This window comes from Morone saxatilis, unplaced genomic scaffold (genome assembly GCF_004916995.1).
Source record: "Morone saxatilis isolate NCDOM2014 unplaced genomic scaffold, NCSU_SB_2.0 Contig20, whole genome shotgun sequence".
NCBI lineage: Eukaryota > Metazoa > Chordata > Actinopteri > Moronidae > Morone > Morone saxatilis.
The window spans coordinates 2914376-2934542 of record NW_023339763.1 but is presented as its reverse complement, the minus strand read 5'-3'; the positions used below and the strand labels follow the sequence as shown (position 1 = coordinate 2934542).

General features: G+C 39.7%; 1 protein-coding gene across 1 annotated transcript in view; it reads left to right on the top strand.

Moving 5' to 3' along the window:
• The window catches only part of LOC118331881 (glutamate receptor 4-like), a gene marked incomplete at its 5' end in the record, with an annotated part of 117260 nt that overhangs the window by 53330 nt on the left and 43763 nt on the right, over positions 1–20167 (top strand). Inside the window, 5 exon segments of the mRNA XM_035666971.1 lie at positions 2638–2807; positions 2809–2878; positions 11223–11407; positions 16756–16809; positions 18766–18924. Coding sequence (XP_035522864.1) covers positions 2638–2807; positions 2809–2878; positions 11223–11407; positions 16756–16809; positions 18766–18924 — 638 coding nt within the window.

The following is a 20167-nucleotide window of genomic DNA, read 5'->3' as shown; positions in this document are numbered from 1 at the left end:
TTATAATAAAAACTGTACAATGAACACAAACAGTGAACAGCAGGAAATTTGTGTAAAATAAGTGATTTAGATTAATTTTGAGCAGATTATTTCCTGTTTAGGGAACTTTTTATACAATTCTCTGTCTGTATTATGTAATTTTTACATATAAGGCTTCTTTTGTGTGTGTTTTCTTCTCCCTGACTCTCGGCCGTTCTTCTATTAGACAATTTATTTTACATTTCTTCACAGAAATGAACAAAATGCTGAGATAAAGGCCTACTGTGGGTATTTTTTTTAAGTTTTCTAGCACCTTTTACAGTCAAGACGACCTCACGACTCCCCATGAAGCTTTGCCGACCCCCTAATCTAATGCAGTGATTTGACTGTTTTCAAAGCTGCAGTAGGTAATTTTATTATATCCTGACAGCAGTACCAGAGACAGATAATCTGTGAAAACATCAGGTTCTTCTGGCTCTTTCTGGAGCTCCTAACGACGTTTACAAGAATCCATCAAGGAGATTTAGTTAATTATTGAGTTTTCATTTTCGTGAAATCAGCCTCATATGTGTCAAACGTCCAACTGAAGCTACAGTAAGCAAAAGGACATCTTTGGGCGGAAGAAGTTGGACTTTGGAAATCGCTTTTATGACTTAAAAATGCTGCAAATAACGAATATTTTTAGTTTATAGAGGAATCTGATCATTTTCTTGACTTATCGATAAGTTGTTTGGTCCATAAAATGTCAGAAAATGGAGAAAAATGTACCCTTAAACGTCTAATATCCGAGGTGGTGATATGTTTGTACTATCCAGTATCCAGAAGATGTCCATATATCCAGATACATTTCCATAAACTTGGATAACTGCTGGATCTTTTCTGATATACACAGAAATATATTGACATTTGAGAAGCTAAAACTCAAAGAATTTGGACAAATGGCAACTCTTTTCATCCAAATAATAAACTCTTTGTAGTAACATCTCCCCCCAAAGCAAACACCGACTTTAAATGACAGGAAGGTAAAAGAAACTGTGTGATGTTTACAACAAACCACCACCACACAACAACAGCACCACCATGTTTTACCGTACTTTCCTGGCACCTCCGTTGTACCTTAATTGTGTGAACAAGAGTCGTAGAAGCTCTCTCTGACTTGTTTGTCTCACCGAAGCTGCAGACGGATCAGAAAAAGACTCCCCTCCACAGCAAAGTACCTGCACTCTGCATGGAAACAATGAGGTTTTGTCAGTAAAGCAGACACCTTCTTGTTTTCTCCCCTCCACCTCCTTCCCTCCTCCATCTTTTTCCTTTAACAAGAGGAAACATCTTTTCCTTCAGTTTCTCTCTCTCTGATTCTCCTTGCACCCGGAAACTGGCAGAAGATGCTCATTATCTTTCCCCTTTTTCTGTTGTTGTGGGCAATTATAATCGTACGGAGGATCTCGTAAGATGAGCAGACCCTGTTTTTTTGGTTCTATAATGAGGAGATCCTTCTTAAGCAGACTTAGTTAAAAAGTTAAATGAAAAGTCCGACCAATAAAACATAGGTTTGTGCTTGTTTTTGATGTTACGAAACAGCGCGAGCGTGCTTTGTTAATCGGGTGTGTGGTGGTTTTATATCCACACAACGACGAGGAGATGTTGGTAGTGTTTAAACGAGGGGAAGAGAAACAGCTTTTTTTTGATGAAAGCATCTAAGGAAAACGGATGGTTTTGATCTCTGTTTACTGCGTTTAAAGCCGGTTTCTCTTGAAAGGATTTAAAGTGGTAAATCAGTGGGATAATGGATTGTTATTTTGTCTCCAGTCGTTGGTGCCAAAGCATTCAATGCTGGGGTGATTTTTTGTTGTCCCCGGGCCCATCAATTGTCATTTTTTTCTTCTTTATCATCCTCGTGTTCAGGTGCTTTTTTAGCGAAATATGATGGTTGCTCGTGTTAAATAACTTCTGCTGTTTATCCTGATAAAACTGGAAGATATCAGCTGGTGTGTGTGTTAGGAATAGGAATAGGAAGAAAAGATGAAGATCAGCTTTAAAATGTTTAAAGCTGCACTGATGTTTTTTTATGTAAACAATAGAGCGAAGTGTATACTCGCCTGTCTTGGTGGTATAACTGAGATTTAATGTCAATAAACGGATAAAAAATGATGCCGAAATATCGACATCATGATGGCGATTTGTAAAAAGTCTCAATTCACACTTTGTCAGGTCTGTGTGCACGACGACGAGCAAACAACTTTTAAAATGCTTGTTTTCTGAATGGAGTTTGGTTGATCAGAGCTATGCTAACTAACTAATCAAGTAACAAAACTCATGTTTTAAACACCAGGTGGCAAAACTTCCCTCTTACTTTCTCTGAGCAATCTCTTGTCTGGCGTTCATTAAAAATCTTGTGTTTTTGTTTTTATTCTTTTTCTACACTATGTAATACAGCTACACTAGCTAGCTAGCATAATCAATCACAGACCAGTTATACTAGTAAATAAAATCAATAAATATGAATACGTTATTCATAACCACAATATCTCAATATATTTCACAAGCTTTGTTAGCTTTGACCTTGGACTCCATTTATAGTGAAAGCACTTTATTGACCAGGAAGGTTATTTATCTTATTGTTAATTGATTGTTATTGTTGGTGTGTCCCCCCCCCAGTCTGCTCCCAGTACTCCCGCGTGTCTTCGCCATCTTCGGCCCTGTACGACAAGCGCTCGGTCCACACGTTGACGTCCTTTCTGCAGCGCCCTGCACATCTCCTCATCACGCCGAGCTTCCCCACGGAGGGTGAGAGCCAGTTCACCCTGCAGCTCCGGCCGTCCATCCGGGGGGGGCCTGCTGTCACTCCTCGACCACTACGACTGGAACAAGTTCGTCTTCCTGTATGACACTGACAGAGGTTAGGTGGACGCTGATGTGCTCTCCGTGTTGTGTGTGTGTGTGTGTGTGTTGTGTGTGTGTACGATACTTTGTCTGTGTTTATAACCTAACTGACTTTTATAGACTTTTATTTTGAAATTAGAAATTATTTATTTATAAATATGGGAACAAAATGAAAACTGCAATTCTTTCTTTTTTAAAAAAATAAATAAAAAACGGGAAACGAAAAAACAACCAGTTTTCTGGTCATTTTTAGGTTTTTTTCAAAACAAACAACAGAAAACAGTTTTGAATCCGTGTATCATTCGTTCTTTTCGTTCATTTTTTGTACTTTCGATTTATTGCTCAGATCAAAAATAGGAAATGAAATAACGGGCCACGGGATTGATCCGGATCGATTTTGATTTTGATATTTAATTTTTTCGCTTTGTATGAACCGGAAGTTATTGTCTCGTTAGCTTGATTCACTTCTTCAGTTTAACTAACATTAGCCTTCAAAACTGAGGATCAATCATGGAGAGTTGCATCTTGTTCAGAGGAACTAAACGGGTGACTGTCAAGGAAGACGACATGACGACAGAAAAACAAACACATTTCAGAACATCGCTGGAAACCCATCTGCTGCAGCGTAGTAGAAATCTCTACATGTGTCTTGCCAGTTTCAAATAAGTCTTTAATTAAATCAGCATATGGTTCCAGTGCGGCCATGGTGTCGATATTTCAAGTTATGTTACAGCCCAATACAATAAAAAAGTGATTAATAAATAAAAATAATACGTAAAATGCCTCAGAATCTTGTGGCACCTTTAACCAAACCTTAAAGGAGAATTCAAAATGTCCGCAGCTTGCAGTAACTGTCAGCCGGCCGGTATATATGGCGTTTTACCCCTCATGCCCCCCCTTACATGGCAAACACAGGTTGTGAATGAACCTGCCTTTAAAATAACGGCTGTGTTTTTTCGGTCCACAACATGTCTCGGGGCCGGCGTGCGATCAATAACGCAGAGCAGCTGCTGTTAGCAGGGTTGTGGATGGTTGCTGGACCTCCCTCGACTCCCCCACCTGAGGACCGTGTATTTGTCTCCTCCTTGTGTGTTTCTTGCTCTTTGGACTCTCTCTCTCTGGCCACGTACACACTCGCTGAGTCAATACTCGCCCGCCCTTATTCCTCCTCGTGTCACATTTCCATTACAATGACAGAATGGATATGGGCGACTGCTCGGATCTCCACATCTCGCTTTCATACATTTTCCAGAAGGTAGTCAGGGGGGGTTTCTCTTTGGGGTGGTGGGACTGCGGTGAACGGGCAGATTGGCTGTACGGAGGCTGCAGAGTGAGGACCGTATTGTGGCGGCCTTCAGAAACAACTCGTTCCCCCTCTCGCCTCGCCTCTTATCTTCAGGTCGTACACGCTTGGCTGGGTTAAAAAGCCTCTCAACAAAACCTGCTAGTATCTGATCAAACGCACAACAACAAAGGTTCCCCCGACCAGTGAGGCCCGACGCTCTCCCTACAGACCGCCAACCTGACTGTTGTCACGACTGATGATCGGGAAACAAGCCGTAAAATAAAATAAATAACAACAATATAGATTTATATATATTTCTAAATGTTAATAAAAAAAAATCTAATTTTTCTGGTTCCACACTTTATAATAATAATAATAATAATAATAATAATAACTCAAAATACTGTAATTTTCTGTAATTGAGATTGTGAGTGAGTGAGATTGTTTTATTAATGTATAACTCCTAAAATAACTATACTATATTAAGTTAAATAAAATATATACATGTAAGTTTGATATTAAAGCACATTTTTTGTACTATATTCACATTTTCAATGCAAATGTGAACTGTGAGCTGCTGAAAAACCTCGTTTATCACAAAGAAAAATACTGTCAGTATCAGGATGAATATGTTTGCTGCAGCAAACTTTACATCAAATCTATTGAATCTTCTATTAAAAGCTTTAAAACTGTATTTATTAATCTCTTTTGTCTATATTTCTGTTTAAATAATGATCAAGGACACATTTTGAATGCATCCATTGAAACTTTTAAGTGAAAAATAAACAGAGAAAGGGAGACAATGGGGAGTGAAAACCACAGCAGTGTATTCAAACAGACTTTGCAGGAGGGGGGGTTTCAGATTAATTAAAAACTGCTGTATTTTGCTGAATTGGACTTCTTTAAACTGACGGCTCTGCTGACGTCTCTGTCCATGGTGCTGAAATCAGTCAGCAGCAACCGATTTCAACTGACTGATTGCTTGTTGTTTGAAGCTGCTGTCATCCTAACAGTGGGGAAACGCTGGCTGTCAAAGAGTTTGATACACCAGATACAGCAGATAGGAAAAACATGCGCTGTGCTGTCGCTAGCTACGGTTGAATCACATATCCCGATGACCTGGAGTATTAGTCAATGCTGCATTTAAGGAAGTAGTAGTGAAAAGCAGGTTTTTAAGTTGTTTTATAACTCCTCCTGCTCCCTTCTTGGCCTTCATAATTTGTATTTTCTCTTTATTGATCCATTTGTGCCTGAATTCCCTTTGGTAGAAGTGATCCAGCACAAATCTGAAGACATTTTTAAAAATTGGTCAAACCTTTTGGCTGAAAAGTGAGTTTTTAGGCACTGATTCTTTTCCTAAAATGGTAGAAAACATCCTAAAATAAGCAGAATTTATCCTGAATAATAATAATTTATTTATATGGAATATATAGATAGTCAATACAATACAATTTCTCTATTTTTACTGCTTATTCTGGGAATTATCTACTATTTTAGGAAAGAAAACATCAGCCAAAGACTAAATATAGTGTGATAAAAGAAAATTCTGTATCTCAGAAAGGAGCACAAACAAGCTAAATGTCAAAGATATTCACACATACGGAGGCTTAAAGCTGCAGTAGGTAACTTTTATAAATGAGATTATAATGAGACAGATAATCTGTGAAGAAATAAGCTTCCTCGGGCTCGTCTTAGTGCCCCGAATGGTATTTGCAAGAATCCACCAGGCCCCGAAAGAAAACAACCAATCAGAGCCGAAAAAGATAGTTGATTGTTGAGTCTCATTGGTGTCAAATATTGATGCTTTGAGACTCAGCAATCAACTATCTTCAAGCCTCCAACCCAAAGTGTCTTTTCCATCTTTCTCTGCTCTGATTGGTTGTTTTCATTCGGGGCCCGGTTGATTCTTGCAAATGCAATTCGGGCACTAGGAGGAGCCAGAGGGACCTGGTTTTTTTACACATTATCTGTCTCATGTTCTATGTCAGGATATAGTGAAACAAATGTGACAAAAACTTATTTTTATAAAAGTTACCTACTGCAGCTTTAAATAAAACACAATTTTAGCATTTTTCCTCATTTAAAAAAAATCCAGAGTATGATTTTTTATGTTATCTAGACATTTAAAAACTGTTAGATACTTTCCCAAAGTAAGTCACCACCACATTTCCAGACTTTAGACCAACCAGAACAAATGTTATTTTACCTCATCATTACTAAAATAAAGTCTTTTTTGGGGGCGCAAATGGGTTAATGTCTTCCTCCTGCATTTCCTTTCCCTTTAGTGTCCCCTCGCTCGTTTATTTTTTGCCCACCGGCTTTAGCTGATCACTTGAAATCTGTTTTGCTGCTTGGCATAGCGTGAAAACAAATTTCTGCACAAGCATTTTTTCCACAATCCTAAAAACCACAAAGGCGTCCTTTTTTTTCTGCAGTGCTGGAAAAACGCTGAACGGAGAATCACAGCTAATGCTGTACGAGCTCAGGCAGCCTCCTTCCTTCAACGGTTTTCCTGTATTTCTTGAGGTTTTTTTTATACTGTATACTGTCTACAAGTAGTACCATGAGCAAGACTGTAGTTTTTTTTATCTGAGGAGGCACGCTTGCATGTTTTAAAACCTCAAATCTGTCACGTGGTCTCCAGTCTGTGCTGCAGGGTGTGAATGCAGCGGCTGTACGTGTACACGTCTGTATGCGCATGCGAGTGCTTTTCAGGAGGCTTTTTGGGTGCAGGCTGCAGCACTTTTGGCCTGAGGATTTTTTTCACACACAGGGGCCAGGCATTCATCCAGTATTGACTATAATGTAGAATCAGCCCACGCATGGCTGAGCTCAGTCAATGAGCGCCAGTCTGATTCCCTGCATCAAAGCACCAGAGATACTGTAGCACTCTCTTTCTGTTAGTGTGTGTGTGGTTATAGTGAGTGCTGTTCCTGTTAGGCTTCCTAGAAATTCCCTTAAATACACACACACACACACACACACAGAGGAAAAGATAATATATGGTAATACAGCTAGAATAAAAGAAGGACTCAGGAAAGGAGAGAAAGTGAGAGGAAGAGGTAAAGATAGGAGAAAGAGGAATAAAATGAGATGAAATGCAAAAACGAAACCAGGAAATATTCTGCAGAGGAGAGGAAGACAAGGAAGGGAGGACAGACGAGAGGATTCAAGAGGAAGGGAGATGAAATGGAGGAGAGGAGGAGGACAAGAAAGGAAAGGAGGGAAGAGGATATGAGAGGAAACTAGAGGAGGAGACAATAGAGGAGATGAAACAAGGATTAGGAAAGGAAAGAAAAAGATGTTGAAATGAGAGGAAACTGGAAAAGAGGACCCTAGGCGAAAGGAAAGGATTCAAGGGAAGAGGAGACAAGAGGAAGAGAGATGAAATAGAGCAGAAGAGAGGACAATAAAGAAAAAGAAGAGGAGGGGAGAGGATATGAGATGAAAACAAGGAGAAAGGAAAGGGTTCAAGGGCAGATGATACAAGAGGAAGGGGAATGAAATGGTGGAGAGGAAACAAGAGCAGAGGACAGGAAAGGAAAAGAGGTGAGAAGATATAAGAGGAAATTAGAGAAGATTAAACAAACAAAAGGAAACAAGAGATAGATAGATAGGAAAGAAGAGAAGAGGACTCAAGAGTAGAGGAAGCAGGAAGAAGGGAGATGAAGTGGAGTAAATGAGAGGAGAGGAAAGGAAACCTGAGGAGGGGAGAAAGTAAAGGAGGTGTGAGGAAGGAGCAGACAGCCACTGACAGTCTGCATCACGCTGGAGGATAAAGACTCTTCTCCTTCACCCGCTGCAGCTGCTTCCATCTTAGTGTCCAGCTCTGCTCCAATCAGCACAAACTACACTGCGGCGTCAGTCCACGTACACGCTCGCTGCCCTCGGCCGCGTGTCTCTGACGCTGACGCTGATTACAGCTGGCTGCTGCTCCACATACAGCCCCGAGGCTACACATTTATCAGCTGGTAATCAGCTGGCCCTCTTTTGCACGCTTTGCTTGACGCCACTATGCTTCCCACCAAGCATCCCGCCAACGCCACCGCCACCCTGCCCGGCTCGGTCTGAATGACGAGGAGATTGTTGCATCCCGAAACAAGCAACTGGTGGGACGTGAACTCTGATTCTGATTTGATATTTACCATAGAAACCCAAATAGAATCACTTTTATTCAACAACATCAATAAAATAAGCTGCTATAAACTTCTATGTACACTAGGGGTCACTAAAGCTTCACAAAGGGGGGTCGTGAGGCTTTCTTGAGTTTAAGAAGTGTAATAAAAGTCAAATTTCCTTCATTTCTGTGAGGAAAACTACACTACAAAAGTACATATTATTATTTAAAATATAAACTTTGAGGACCTGAACACAAGCTGCATTGTACAGACACTTCAAACAGCTTCGCTTGTAGCATCTCCGAGCTACTCTGTTAGCATATTTACACAGCTAGCACATAAGGAAATAGTTAAAATGAATTAATGATATTTATAAAAGAAAATATTGTAAGATAATTGAGTGAAAAAATGATTGGAATTGGTTTTGATCATTTAAAGGGCAATTCCACTACTTTACCTAATTATTTTTACAATGAACGTTATGCATGAATATTTATTTATTGCTTCTATGTTTATTTAAATCCATTTTACCATCTGTTTTTGTCTTTTAATCTATATTAATCTACATTATTGTAAACAATCTGAGCTCCTGGATACCTGACTTTGCCCAACTGGAATAATAAAGTATCTCTATCTCTCTACATCACATTATCATACTGCAGAAATACAACAATATACCGTCTATATCAAAGGACGTGAGCACACCAGTGTAATGACATAAGCTATGGTTTTACCAACTGTAACACCAACAGCTCCTCGTTTGTCCCTGCAACAGCTCTAGTCAATACAGTCAATCGCGGTAAAGTAGCTGCAGCGACCGCAGGGAGTCGTCTTCAGTCTGTGAGTCTGTCCTTTGTATTAATGTTTATTTGTCAGGGTACAAAAAAAAACACATTTCCAGCAGAGGCTTTTTGTATCAGATTAAGCTACCAGCCGCTATCTGTCTGCAGTCCCCGAGCAGGTAGACTCAAACGCCACAAAGTAAATGTTAAGGTAAGAAAATAAATTGTGTTTTTTTTGTACCAGCTGGAACTGGAGACTTTGAATGTCTGTTTTGTTGTTTTTTCCTCCTTGAAGTAAAAGATTGATCAACTGACACTAAAATCTAACACATTCACCCCACAGCTTGTTAAAACTGAGGAATAACAACACAAAATAAATTGGTTAGAAAGATGGAGCTGATGGTTGGTGCAGACGTTCCCCAACAGGATGAATTATAATGAAGCTGCTTTTTCATGTAGCGCCACCATCAGGTCAAAAAACAGATAAATTCCCATCAGCCTCAGCTGTATTTAGTGCTAATTAGCTGATTAACCAAGCAAGCATACTACTAGCTACTACTACTTGATACTTGAGAAATTAGTAGTTTGCTTAGCTATGGGGAACATGCTTTAATTTTTTTGGTGCAATTGACCTTTTTCACAGCAGCCATTTTGACATGAAAAAGTAACGTCAACAAATAATAAACACAGGTATTACCAATGCTAATTACGGTCCTGTAGAATAGGACCTTAACAACAGTTGTTTATTAAAACTGGACATTTAATTGATTTATTAGTTATTATATGGCTTTTTAATGGCTTGTTTACTTCTGAATTTGTGTGATTTTCTGTGTGTATCAAACCAGAAATGTGATGTTATAAGCTGTAACAACAAAACATTATTTTAATACGTTTAAAATATAATCAATTACTGGCCTTAGAGGGTTCCCCATCTCTCTCTCTCCCCCATATCCTGTCATGTCTCCATTGTCAACAAATAATAAAGGCATAAAAAACAAACGAAAAATCCCCAAAGACATTTGTCGTCTGTTATATCTGATAAAAACACGACTGCGTCCCATTTGGCTTTACCGACAGTCGTGGTGTTCCAGCCCAAACGCCACGACTGTCGGTAAAGCCACCCTGCCCCCTTCAGGACCGATGGAGGCCGGGTCTGAGAGATGGCAATACATGCATGTGGGAGCATGTGCTGCCCCGTTTGTGTGTGTCCGCCCTCGACCAGCAGTCCCTCCTGGGCGCGACATCCCTCTAATGGGAAGCAAAAAAAAAGGGGGGGGAGCTGGGGAAGGGGATGGAGGAGGTGGAGAGGGAGCCGGGTTGCCAGAGCACAGGTTAATCCACTAATTGGGAGCAAAGGGAGACGGGTTGCCAGATTGTGATGGCCACCAGGAGGGGCCGTTTAAGGGGGACATCTGTTCCTGCTGGAGAACAGCCGCCCTCACAGCTCCCTAGTTTCCTCTCTGACACTCATTTTCTTTATACACAAACCTGACAGCGAGGGTCGGCCCTCCCTCCCTCCCTCCAACGTCTCCCCCCTCCAGAGTCTGGTGTTTTATCCCCCGACTGGACCAAAAGCCAGCATCCGGTTGGAGGGAGATAAAAGGGGTTAGAGGAGTTTGCGTGTGCGTGGTTTTTTCTTTTAGATGAGGAAGAGGGTTGTTTTGGCCAAGGATGATGTTGTGTCAACTAAAGCCAGTTTGTGATTCAAACCAGCAATTATGAGCAATGTGTTTTATAACTACACTGGACTCAGTGTGCCATATTTCAGCCAGGAAGTGTTTGAGCCACGGTTTCATCAGTAAACAAACTCAAGAGCTGTAAAAAGCATTCAGGGAGCATGTTATTGTGACGATACAGAAAATGTTAACCGTTGAACCAGGAATCCATTCAAAACACTACTTTCTATTCTTTACTTGTTTGTTTGCTTGTTGCCAAACAACAAAACTTTCTTGATACCTTCTTTTTAGATTGCTTGCGATCAATAATTGACCCTTTGTGAGTCCCGGCTGGTTTTAGAACCTCAGCTTTCTGCAAACTGAGCTCATCTTTGCCCACAACAAATACCACATAAATAAAACATTGTTAAGCATTATAATCCAATAAATAAAACTCGTATAAGCTGTATTTTCTTCCCCGACTTTAATGTGTCTTGTCTTCTGTGTCTGGCTGCATCAGGATATGCCATCCTGCAGGCCATCATGGAGAAGGCCGGACAAAACAACTGGCAGGTCAGCGCCATCTGCGTCGAAAACTTCAACGACGCCAGTTACCGACGACTCCTGGAGGACCTGGACCGGAGACAGGAGAAGAAGTTTGTGATTGACCTCGAGGCGGAGAGACTGCAGAACATGCTGGAACAGGTGATGCTACCATGACACTAAGCGTCTCTTCATTTGAATCCACCACTGCTACTGAAGTATATTAGGAACTACTCATGTAATGATGTTTATTTCTACTGTAAATCTAAAGTATGTAGTGTAAACAAAAACCACACACAGTAACATTTATGGCCTAAGCTAATAAGCAATGCATGTCCCCTACGTGGATCTTTAAAATACATAAAAACAGAACTATACCGTACATAAAGTAGGCCATTAAAACACCATGAAACAGGACCCACCAGATAATTCGGGACTACATGATGGATCTTCTTCAGAAACTGTTTGATTTTAGGTTTAAAATGTCAGGATCCAGTTCAAGTACCTGTGGCCATCAGTGCTATATGTTAAAATAAGTTTGTACCTTGATCAGGGAACGTGGTAGCAATATTGCAAACATGGAGTCCAACGGGGCAAGAAACATAAGCAGTCCAACGATCAGAACAGGTTAGCCAATGTTTTTGGATAGTCCATCTTTTCAGGCTTCAAGCTATGTGCTACACAGTGGTTCAAACCAATCATAGACCCTTTCCAACAACAGGGAACTGCTCCAAACTGTTTGGAGCATTTCGACCAAAAATAAATTGATTCGGAACCAAAGAAATAGCCGGTTGTTGTGCAATGTGAAACGCCCTCTGTTCGATTACAATGGTTCCACTCAAAACTGGTGGAAACTGGAGAGTGTCTTTCTTCGAAAAGAAGCAAAGAACGAAGGTGAGCGGTAAAATTATTACCCAACCTGTTAGTTGTGAACTCACCTTGCGATGAAGCAGGAGACAATCATAGACCCTTTCTTCCAACAGGGAGTTCCCGGTTCAAGCACCAAGTTTTAAGGCATTTCGACCAAAAATAAATCAGTTCGGAACCAGAAAAGATGTTTCTCAGCTGGTTTGCTAGATGGTACCAAGGTTTCTTGAACGGAAGCAGTTCAAGAACCAGAACAGATTTAATGAAAAAGTGTTAGCCGTGTCCTCTAAGGAATGCACTTGTCATTTAACGCTACATGTGTGATAAGTGACTGTTCACTCAGCTGCTTAAGAGGTTAGCGTAGATGCTGCTAGCATCAGTTATATCGGAACTGGAGAATATTTCTCTCTTTTCGGACTGGTTTCGACAAGAGTTTGACTTTGTTATACGGTTCGTCGATCTGATTGGTTGAAGTTTGGCCGTGATAGATGGATGTTTCCAGCCACTTCCCTTTTCCAAACAGATTCCCAGATGGTTCTGTGTTTGTTGTAAACATCCACTATAGTTTCCCATCAATGTATTTGAAGAAAAGTGGATACTTGACTCCAAAATGGCGCCAATTCTCTCATTAATTCTAACTATTTCTCCCAGGAAATATACCCAGAAACCTGGTTTGCACATGCTCATTAGTGTCTTTGCCTGAACCCAAACTATTACCCATAAATATTACATTTTTCATGGTCTAAAAATTCATAATACAAAGAGAAATACTTGACCTTCTTTGCCGTTTGTGGTGTCCTGGCACATTTTACTTTTATAATGGCGGCCTATGGGGGGAAAATGCTTTTTGGGCCACGGGGGACTTTTGTTGGGCGCTGTCTGGGAACAAACAGGCGACAAGGCTGACCTCTCATGCCACATCCAGCCCACTTATTACATCAGTGCAGTTTAGAGTCAGATTTTCTGCTTCAGTTTTGACCCACCGTACTCGCTGTAATTGTGCATGAGGGGATTATTACCGACATTTTGGGAACGCACACATTTGTTTTTACTGTTGGCCTATTTACACCCCGTCTGATCGTCTCTGCTTGTGTCTGTGTTTGGGTTTTTTTTGCCTCTGCTGAACGATTACATAAAACTAAAGCAGAATTTTGGCATTTTTAACAATGTTTTTCAATGCAGGAAAACTGTTTGATAATGGAGAAAATACTTGTTCTTTATATGAGAAAAAGGATACTGTAATAAGGCATTTTTGTGTACCTTATAATCTCTTTATACTAGCACCAGTAGAACAACAAAATCACCTTAATTACTGAATTTAATTTCCATCGAGATGCAACAATTAGTCAACTAATCGAGTAATCCAGGGTTTCCCACAACTTTTCCATAACAAGATGTCTTTAAAAACTCACTGAGAATAATATCTACAATAGGATTTGTGTGTTTTTATAAATGTAATTTATAATAATACACATAATAATATGGTAAATAATTTGATTTTATTTGTTATGTTTATTTATTTGAGCATTTTCCATAATTGTCCTCCAACTTTGAAAAACACATAATCAATTCAACTTTACACTTATTTTTCACGCAAAAATGGCTGAAAATAAATATATATTAAATATGAGATATCCTGCTGTTACATCATATTAAAGTGAATATCTTTGGCTGACAAGACATTTTTTACAAAATCTGATATTTTACAGACCAAACTATTGATTGATTAATCTAGAAAATAATCTGCAGATTAATTGATAATAAGAATAATCATTACTTGCTGCCCTGATTTTCTACACCTACTCTGTTTTTTTTTGGGTATGTTTGTGCTAATTAGAAAGTTCTGAACTTGGAAACAGTCTGTTCTGATCTCCGGTGGTGTCATTTGGCATAAACACACTCTGAATATGCTGCGTGCCTTCTTCTTCTTCCTCCTCCTCATCCTCCTCCTCCTCCTCCTCATCCCTCCATCTTTCCCTGGGGCAACTGGTGTCTCTGCAATTGTTCAATTATTCAGGAAATCTCCACTCCTGACATCTGCCACATTTCTAATAACTATTTACCTTGCAGACGTGACGGACTCGTGGTCACATTCAGAGCTCGCCAAAACATAAACATCTATGTTAGCCTGAATTCAGGCCAACTGTCATCCTGTTCATATTTACATCTCGCCAAATTCTACTGATCCAGGACAAGGATTTGAATACATAATTGGGCCTCATTAGCAGCTTATTACCAAACACGGTCAGTACGTATGAAGGCTTATAAGCCGCCAGATGTTACTTTGAATGTCAAAGTGTGAAATCTCTGAATGCAAACCTGGTTCATTTACAGATGGGGATGCTGGCAGCTAATTTGCAAGTAGTACAAACTGTACTGAACAGCTGCAAAATGAGACTTTATTGGTTTAAAGTTCAAAGTCCAAGAGGTTGACTAAATGTCACCAAAAGGCCCTTTCTCCCCTTTAAGACATGCATTTAATGTCGGTCTCGTGTCTGAATGCGTTACTTTAACCTTAAAGTCACGACGATCGGATCTGTTACAGTTCAAACTTGGTGAATGTCATCGCATTAACGTAAAGGCCGCAGCAGCACAAGGTTAAATACAGTATGCGTGGTTCTGCCTTTTAAAAGAGCGCTGTAATAAATGTACCACTTAATTATAAGCTCCCCCTGCTTAATGACACATGAAACAGTGTCACTGCGTTCCTGTGGCGCCAACTGTAGATGGAGGACAGGATTTTATACATTGGAGGCACCGTCACAAACTCTCAAAATGCCAGTATATTTGGACTATTTTCACCACTTTACCTCGCCTTCAGACAGCTGTTATATCCATCTATGCTCTCTTCAGAGCCACCAGGCTGACTTTGGTGATTTAACAATTTAGTTTGGATCATCAAAGTCACACAATAACACAAACAAAGTAACCTATCGATGCGGCAGTAGACCGGCAAATTCCCGTGTTCTGCAAGGTTATACGACTGTTTTTATCAAAGGAGTTTGGAGTGAGCCAGTTGGAAAGAGAGTGTTTTGTGTTTGTACCTTTCTCTCTTTATATTGTTTAAACTTTCCTCTTTCACTTCCAGTCCTCTGTCTGAATTTATCATCAGAATCACGTAAATGCAACAACAGTGATCAGAGCAGCATTTCCTACTTGAATTTTCAGACGTTTATTTGGATCTAACTAACTGTTCTTCCTGGGGTCCACATGAGAATGCAAAACATTAACACATAAATATAGGAACCATACACGCTAAAGCACATATACCCCAAACTCAGACCCCCTCACATACCCAGGGACACCCCATTATCCTTCCCTCTTCCACTCTGCTCTGTCTTCCAGAGGTTCTGTTTTAAAGATGCTGATATCACATGAAACTAGATGACTTAAAGCAACCCGTAGTATGTTGGGAAGGAGGCTAAATAATGCTAATGCTACTAAGGCTAAATTTTGGGGAAATAAAGTGATCCCTTGACCTCTGACCTCAAGGTATCTGAATGAAAATGGGTTCTATGGGAACCCACAAGTCTCCCCTTTACAGACACGCTCACTTTATGCTAATCACATGCAGTTTTGGGCAAAGAAACATGTGATATAAATGTGTTTCACCTCATGTATTTGAATATTTATGCATACTGGGGTCAGTGTTGGGATTGCATAACTTGGGACTACTTTAATGCCACCCCTGCATAAGTCAGCGCCCCACTTGAGCCACCACCGTCATAAAAAGTCTGCAAACAAACTGTCACAACAACAACAATAACAATGCAGTTTATGATTATGTTTGATGGTTAAAAACTTATAAATAACAGCCATAAATCATGTAGTTTAAGGTCAGTAAACTCCTCATGTTTGTAACACCAGAAAACCTTTGATTTACTTTGTGTGAAACACTTTAAAAATGACTTCTTTTAAGGTAGTTCTCTTGTAAAGATGCTTATGAAATGTGTTTTTATTTTATTTTCAGACTTTTTCATTGGAACTACTTCAAAGTGATTTGTTGTGTGCACAAAATAACTTATTTCCAACCTCTCAGGGCCTCGTGGATCTCTCCTCCGGCTTCACGTTGTGATTGAGATTGATATAACGGATGTATTTTTTCTATTCTAATCTTGCACATTGCAGCTGATGACCACCTGACGCTCAGGTCTTGACAGCGGTGAAGCTGAACCGACATCAACGTCGGCTTTTCTAAGAGATCCAAAGCATTTTTTATTAATTTTTTTCTCTTTCAGATTAATTCACGCCCTTATTAACTGGATGTCCGGTGGGATTTTCCCAGCAGATGTCAGCTTTCAAAATCAGTTTTTATCACCAAGATGCAGCTCTGTGCTTGTCCCTGTGTGTGTGTGTGTGTGTTGTGGTGTGTGATGTGTGTGTGGTGTGTGTGTGTGTGTGTGGAAGCATTGTAATGATCTTTTGAACGCCGTGAAGTGTTAACTTCCTCTGTGAGAAGATACTGACACGACTGCGCTGATTCATTTGTTTAGACGTCCGATCTTCGCCGGATTAAACCTGACGGTCCCACCGTGTCGTAGACACAAACGCTCGCCTGTCACATGCATCATTTAATGTAATTAACATGTGTTATGCTGTAATCCAGTCAGATTAACGTTGAGCTGTGCTCCGCCTCCTCGCAGATTGTCAGCGTCGGGAAACATGTCAAAGGCTACCATTACATCATGGCCAACCTGGTGAGGGGAAAATCACTTATGATGGTCTACTGTGTTTGTTTGTTGTCGTCTTTACGTCGTCTCTAATATTTGTTTGCTGCCACCGACCTTGTTGTTTCAGTCCATGTGTTTAAACAGTGTTGTGATACTGATGTGTAGAGTGTGTCCCAGTACCTGTAAAGGGGTTGGTAATAGGAGTTGATAGCTACAGCACAGAGGTTTCCCCAAACCTTTCTTCATGTCAAGGGTCAATTATGGGGAATTTGTGCTCTGTGCTCCAATAATAGTTTAAAAGACATCCACATTTAAATATGGTTGAAAGATTGGCTGTATTTACTATTGTACATAGACAATTAAGCACAGTTGTGTTTCATTTTAAGAACCTTTTTGCTTAAAGAACCCATTTTCTATCATCGACTCAGCTGACGACCCCTGATTAAGGGACATATTTTATGGTTATATTTAACAATAATAGTAGAGAACAAGTAATAAACTGCAACTGCACAATGAACCCAAATAGTAAACACAATAACAGCAGGGAGTTTGTATAAATACTTTTTATACAATTTTCTCTCTGTGTTCTTCTCATTTTTATATTTGCTTTTTGGTTGTTTGAAGTTTCTAATGTAGGAAATCATCAGAAATCAGAAAATGAAGGTTTTGTGCCTTTTTCCTGTTTATATTGTAAAAAACAATGTAAATAATATAAAAATTAACTATTTCCTAGTTTTCTTTAAGTGAAAACACATTAATAATACATCTTCTAACATATTTTACAAACACGAAAAGGAAATGTTTTAATAACTAAAAGCAGGTTACACAACCTATATTAATGATTTTATCAGAATATTTTCACAGATTCAGAGAGTACTTGACTATATATATGTGGCTTTTATCTTTAAAACATCTTAAAAATGTGGTTGTCTTTGCAACATAGATTAGCCTAGCATGTAGCATATATAAGTACAGGTAAGGAGAAAGTTGACTTAGAAGGATTTAGGAAAGATCAATAGATACACATTAGACCACAGACCCTTATTTTGAAATTATTTTATCTTAAGGAAACCCCTTTGAGTTTTTTTTTATGTTTTAAACTTGGATCACAATAAAAACGACCAACCCTTGTTGTTCTCACTTCTAAAAAATTGAGTAAAACTATTCCTCCTTTAGCTGGGGACCCCCTACAACCCACCTGAGGACCCCTGTAGGTCCCTAGACCACAGTTTAAAAACCACTGCAGACAAGATAAACTTCAATAGTCTAAATTAGAAACTACATACAACTTTCACTTATAAAGATTTTGACCACACATAGTAGATTTTGTGATATTGAAACAAAAAACGTACAAAAACATCCTAATGTTGGATATTCGATACCTGCAGCCTCATATTACCTTTCAGCTTGATGCACTATATTATTATTATTATTATTATTATTATTATCATTATTATTATTATATTTAAACAGAATAAGGACTGTTGGATCTTGTCCTCTGTCTCTATTGCAATCACGTTGCAAAAGGATTTCTTCAGGGCCAGTAAAGAACAGCAGGAACATTTACAGCAGCAGGTTAGATACGGCCACGTGGGCATCACATTAAGGCAGACTTTTAAAAAAATGTGCACATATCCTTTAGGAGCTGCTCAGTAAAAATGCTGCGGTTACAAGTGTCAGGGGCTTGAATTCATAACCATGGAAACTACTGAGGTCTGACAGAGACTGCTGTAATGTTCAGCTCTCTCTGACAGCCTTCAAGGAACATTTAGTGATGATGGATCAGTGCTAAAGAGCATTTAGACCCGTTTCTCACCTGCTTTTATCCCCCTAATTGATTAAAGAGGAATCAAATCAAATAGTTCAGTGCTACAGTAGCCAGCTGTGAGCGTCTCGGCTAATGATTTATAAAATTATATGAATTATTTTGGTTTTATTGCTGCTTGTTTCCTTCCATGACCGCTCTCTTTTTTCTCCCTGAAGGGTTTTAAGGACATCAACCTGGAGCGCTTCATGCACGGCGGAGCCAACGTCACAGGCTTTCAGCTGGTCGACTTCAGCAACCCCATGGTCATCAAGCTGATGCAGCGCTGGAACAAGCTGGATCAGAGGGAGTACCCGGGCTCGGACGCCCCGCCCAAGGTATGTAAGAGATATACCTACGCTCCCTGGATGGCCGCCATATAAGAGAGGTCATAATAAGCTAGTTAGCAGTACTGAGAGATTCAGTCTTCACTACAAAATCAGCTGCAACTCGCTTAATTGTGAACCAATTTTCATGAAATTTGGTGTATTATAAGCGTGAGACATTGAAGCTACCTGATCTAATCAGCTCTGTGCAATAAAACCAGTCAAGAGTCACCACTGGATGGATGTACAAACATAAACAGGCCCAAATACTGGATGAAAACAATGAATACATGTGTGTTAGTGTGTGTAGGATGGGCTACAAATTACTGTCTTACTGGAAAATTACCAGAAAAACTGTGCTGGGAAAATAATTCACCTGTTGAATTACATGTTTTCCTGTTGACAGATTTTCACATTTCACAAAAACAAGCAACCAGGCATCTTTATAGCAACATAATATGAAGAGAAAATCTTAGATCCACCCTCTCTAGTAACTGAATTAATTCCAAGTAACCAGTATCAGTTTATTTTTCTTGCCTCTTAAAAAAGAGGAGTTTTTCCTTGCTGCTGTCGCCAAGTGCTGCTCATTAGTGATGGTAATACTGGGTCTTTCAGTGAGCCAGATCATTTGGCTCAGCTCACCAAATAAGAGCCAGCTCTTTCTTTCTCTTTTACCACTTATATCTTTTATAATTCGGCCAAATTTAGTGCTGTACACATATATCACTTAAATTATTAAATACATCCTTTATATTAAAGTAAGAATTACATTTTCTAATATCAATAAATTGCTGTAGCCAACTGTTTTTATTCCATTTACAGACCCTTGTAAAAGGGAAAACAAGTAAAGTACTAAAATTAAATACAGGACTCAAGTAATTGTGCTTTGTTAGTGCCCACCACTGACATCTGGACAAATAAAACCAACTGCATGCAGGGAGCACCTGTAGCAGAGATCATCATATTATTCTGCCTTGTATTACTTTAAAAAAAATAAAAGAAACGGGTCACAGACGGGAGCTGACTCCCATCGTTCACTTAAGAGAGCCGGCTCTTTGAACCAACTCGTTTGTGACCGACACATCACTTTTGCTCATGGTGGGAACTGTCGGGTCTCTACAGTCTAACTCTATAAGAAAAGTGTCCTGAGTGTACTGGTCGAGGCAGACGGCCCGCCACCTAGAGCCAGGGTCTGTCCTAGGTTTCTGCCTCTTAAAAGGAAGTTTTTCCTTGCCCCCGTCACCAAGTGCTTGCT